This window comes from Nicotiana tabacum, chromosome 2 (genome assembly GCF_000715075.1).
Source record: "Nicotiana tabacum cultivar K326 chromosome 2, ASM71507v2, whole genome shotgun sequence".
Classification (NCBI taxonomy): Eukaryota; Viridiplantae; Streptophyta; class Magnoliopsida; order Solanales; family Solanaceae; genus Nicotiana; species Nicotiana tabacum.
In genome coordinates this window covers 20,131,833-20,135,392 of record NC_134081.1, presented here as the reverse complement: position 1 = coordinate 20,135,392, position 3,560 = coordinate 20,131,833, and the positions used below count along the sequence as shown (strand labels likewise).

The 3,560-nt window shown below is 41.7% G+C and overlaps 1 protein-coding gene across 1 annotated transcript; it reads right to left on the bottom strand.

The window, feature by feature from the left end:
• Nucleotides 1-2,100: 2,100 nt before the first annotated feature.
• LOC107795050 (uncharacterized) lies at nucleotides 2,101-2,613 on the bottom strand. Its single transcript, XM_016617616.1, has one exon. The coding sequence runs from the start codon at nucleotides 2,611-2,613 to the stop codon at nucleotides 2,101-2,103; it is 513 nt and encodes a 170-aa protein (XP_016473102.1).
• Between the last annotated feature and the right edge of the window lie 947 nt (nucleotides 2,614-3,560).

The following is a 3,560-nucleotide window of genomic DNA, read 5'->3' as shown; positions in this document are numbered from 1 at the left end:
ACCAGAATGGAGTGCGATTTCCACCATAGTGTCCTCTAGTTGCTCCATCATGGCAATGAGAAAGAATGATTGCCATCTCTCCTTCGAATCACACCATCTGCACACAATTTAAACAAGAAAGGGTCATTCCAAAAATAACTTTTTACCTCACCTTGAAGCTTCCTTCTTTGATCACGAGAGAGGTCATGCGACAACTATCCACTAGCAAAAACGTTGGCTACATCATCATACCAAGGCGGTCTTTCGGAGACTGCAGCAATGGAGAAAATCTGCTAATTAGGTAACTCTTCTCTTACGTCAACTGTTTCAAACAGAGGTCTCTCAAGTCGAGATAGATGATCAACAACTTGATTTTCTGTGCCCTTCCTATCTTTGATCTCCATGTCAAACTCTTGGAGCAACAACACCCACCGCATCAGACGCGATTTGGACTCCTTCTTACTCAACATGTATTTCAAGGCTGAGTGATCCGTGTGTACAATCACTTTGCTTCCCACCAGGTATGATCTAAACTTGTCAAAAGCAAAGACCACGGCAAAGAACTCTTTCTCAGTAGTGGCATAGTTGACTTGAGCATCATTCAACATCCTGCTTGCATAGTAAATGGGCCTAAACATTTTCTCTTTTCTATGCCCCAGAACTACCCCCACAGCTACATCACTGGCATCACACATTATCTCAAATGGCTAGCTCCAATTAGGTGTCATAATAATAGGAGCACTTACAAGTTTTCTCTTTATCAATTCGAATGCTCTTAAGCACTCCACATTGAAAACAAACTTGACATCCTTCACTAGCAATGCAGTCAACGATTTGGTAATGTTGGAGAAGTTTTTAATGAACATCCTATAGAACACAGCATGTCCCAAGAAACTCCTTATGCTCTTCACCAAAGTTGGTGGAGGGAGTCTAACAATTACATCCACCTTGGCTTTGTCAACTTCAATTCCATGTGCAGTTACTTTGTGGCCCAAGACAATTCCCTCATTCACCATGAAGTGACACTTCTCCCAGTTAAGAAACAAGTGCGTGGCTTCGCAACGTTCAAGCACGAACTCCAAATTCTTCAAGCAGTCCTCAAAGTCATCACCAAATAGGGTGAAATCATCCATGAATACTTCTAGACACTTCCCATTTAAATCAGTTAATATAGACACCATGCACCTCTAAAAAATGGTAGGTGCATTACACACCCCAAACAACATCCTCATGTAAGCGAAAATACCTGACAGGCAAGTGAATGTGGTCTTATCAACATCTTTTGGGGTAACGGGTATCTGATTATAGCCTGAGTACTTATCCAAGAAGCAATAGCATCCATGTCCAGCCACTTTCTCTAGCATTTTATCAATAAAGGGGAGTGGGAAGTGGTCCTTCCTTGTTGCATCATTCAGCCTTCTATAGTCAATGCACATTCTTCGCCCATTGAGTGTTTTTGTGGGGATCAATTCATTATCTTCATTTTTCACTACTGTCATGCCCCCCTTCTTAGGTATAACTTGTACTGGACTAATCCACTGGCTATCAGAGATGGGAAAAATCACTCTCGTATCTAGCAATTTGATGATCTCCTTGTTCACTACCTCCTCCAAATTTTTGTTGAGCTTTCATTGGGGCTGCACCACTGGCTTGCTATTTTCTTCCAATAGAATTTTGTGCATGCAAATAGTTGCACTGATTCCTTGAATATCAGCTATACTCCAGCCAATGGCCTTCTTGTCTTTTTTTAGCAGCTCCACCAGCTTTCGCTCCTGTGTACCTGTCAAGTCAGCAGAAATAATCACATAAAAATTGTTAGTTTCAAGAAAAGAATATTTTAAGTGAGTGAGGTAGGACTTTCAATTCCACATTAGGCTTAGAAGCCTCCTCTTTTGGTTTCTCCTCATCAACTACTTGATCCTCAGTTTCAAGAGCTTCATCTTTTTTCTTTATTTCAGAATCTTCATCCTCCACTGTGCTAGACTGGGTAATACACCTCTCTAGAGTATCCCCCACAAGCTTGTCAAACTTGTATTTTTCAGCCAATTCTCCAATAACATCCAGCTTGAAACACGAGTAGGTGGACGCCTCATCACTGGGATATTTCATCGTCCTTTTCATCTAGAACACCACTTTTTCGTTGCCCACTCTGAGCATAAGCTGCCCCTCATAGATATCAAGGATAACTCTGCCTGTACATAAGAATAGTCTCCCTAGAATTAGAGGCACCGCCTTGTTCACCTCCATATCCACCACAATAAAGTCCACTGGGAACACAAACTTGTCCACCCGCACTAGAATATCCTCAATGATTCCCTCAGGTAGAATGGTGGTTTGATTAGCCAGATGCAGGGACACTGGTATTAATCTGATTACTCCGAGCTCAACTTCCAGTTTCCTGAATATAGACAGAGGCATTAGATTTATCGACGCACCAAAATCATAAAGGGCCTTGTCGAATTTTTCACTCCCCAAAGAGCATGGTATGGTGAAGCTACCTGGGTCCCCACACTTTTGGGGAATTGTATTTTGTAATATGGCATTGTAGTGGGTATTTAGCTTGACCACTGTTGTTTCCTCTAATTTTCTATTGCTAGAAAGAATTTCCTTCATGAACTTTGCACAGGCCGTCATCTAAGTGAGTATCTCTGTGAAGGGAATATTTACATAAAGCTGCTTGAGCATCTCCATGAATCTTCCAAAACATTTGTCAAGTTTCTCCCACTTCATCTTTTGAGGGAATGGTAGAGCTTGCATATGTCTACTTTGTTCAATCTCTTTTTGTACCCCACTACTCTGACCTTTCTGCTCTTCACCTTTTTTCTCTGCTGGTGTCTCTACCTTTTTGTTCACCATCTCGGATCTAGCTTTCACCACTGGATCAGCCAAGGTTTTGCCACTTCTCAGAGATACAACTTTGATTGTTTCATTTGGGTTCTTTTCAATGTCAGAGGGCAAAGTTTTAGGAGCCCTCTCACATAACAAATTGGCAATCTGTCCCAATTTTCTTTCTAAATTACGGATGGACGTGCCCTACTCTCTAATGGTTGTGCCCTAAGTCTCAAATTTTTCATCTGATTTATTTATGAATGCCTTCATGAGGTCTTCCATACTAGACTGATTTGACTATTGTGGCTAGTATTGCTGTCTCTGTTGGTTCTGAAAACCTGGTGGTCCTTACCCTGGGGTCCCAGATTATTTTGCTACCATGAATTCAAGCTCCCACTAGGTGAACTCCACAAAAAACTTGGATGTCTTTGACCCATAGCATTATAGTTGTTCCCACCTTGGTAGTTTCTTCTATTAAAATTCCCCACTGGGTTGACTTCCTTAGCTAATGCTTGACACTTATGTATAGGGTGTCCCAATCCACAAAAGTCACATGTTGTTTGCGGCTCATTCTGTACCTTGGCCAATGTCAGCTTTTTTATCTTCTTCTGTCATTACTCTCAGTTGGCCACTGATTAGCATCCTCAGATAATTCATCAAGGATTAAGACAACCTCCTCCGGTGTTTTCTTCATTAGTGGACCTCCACCTGCAGTATTCAGAGTTCATCGCTAGGACGGTGTCAGTCCATCC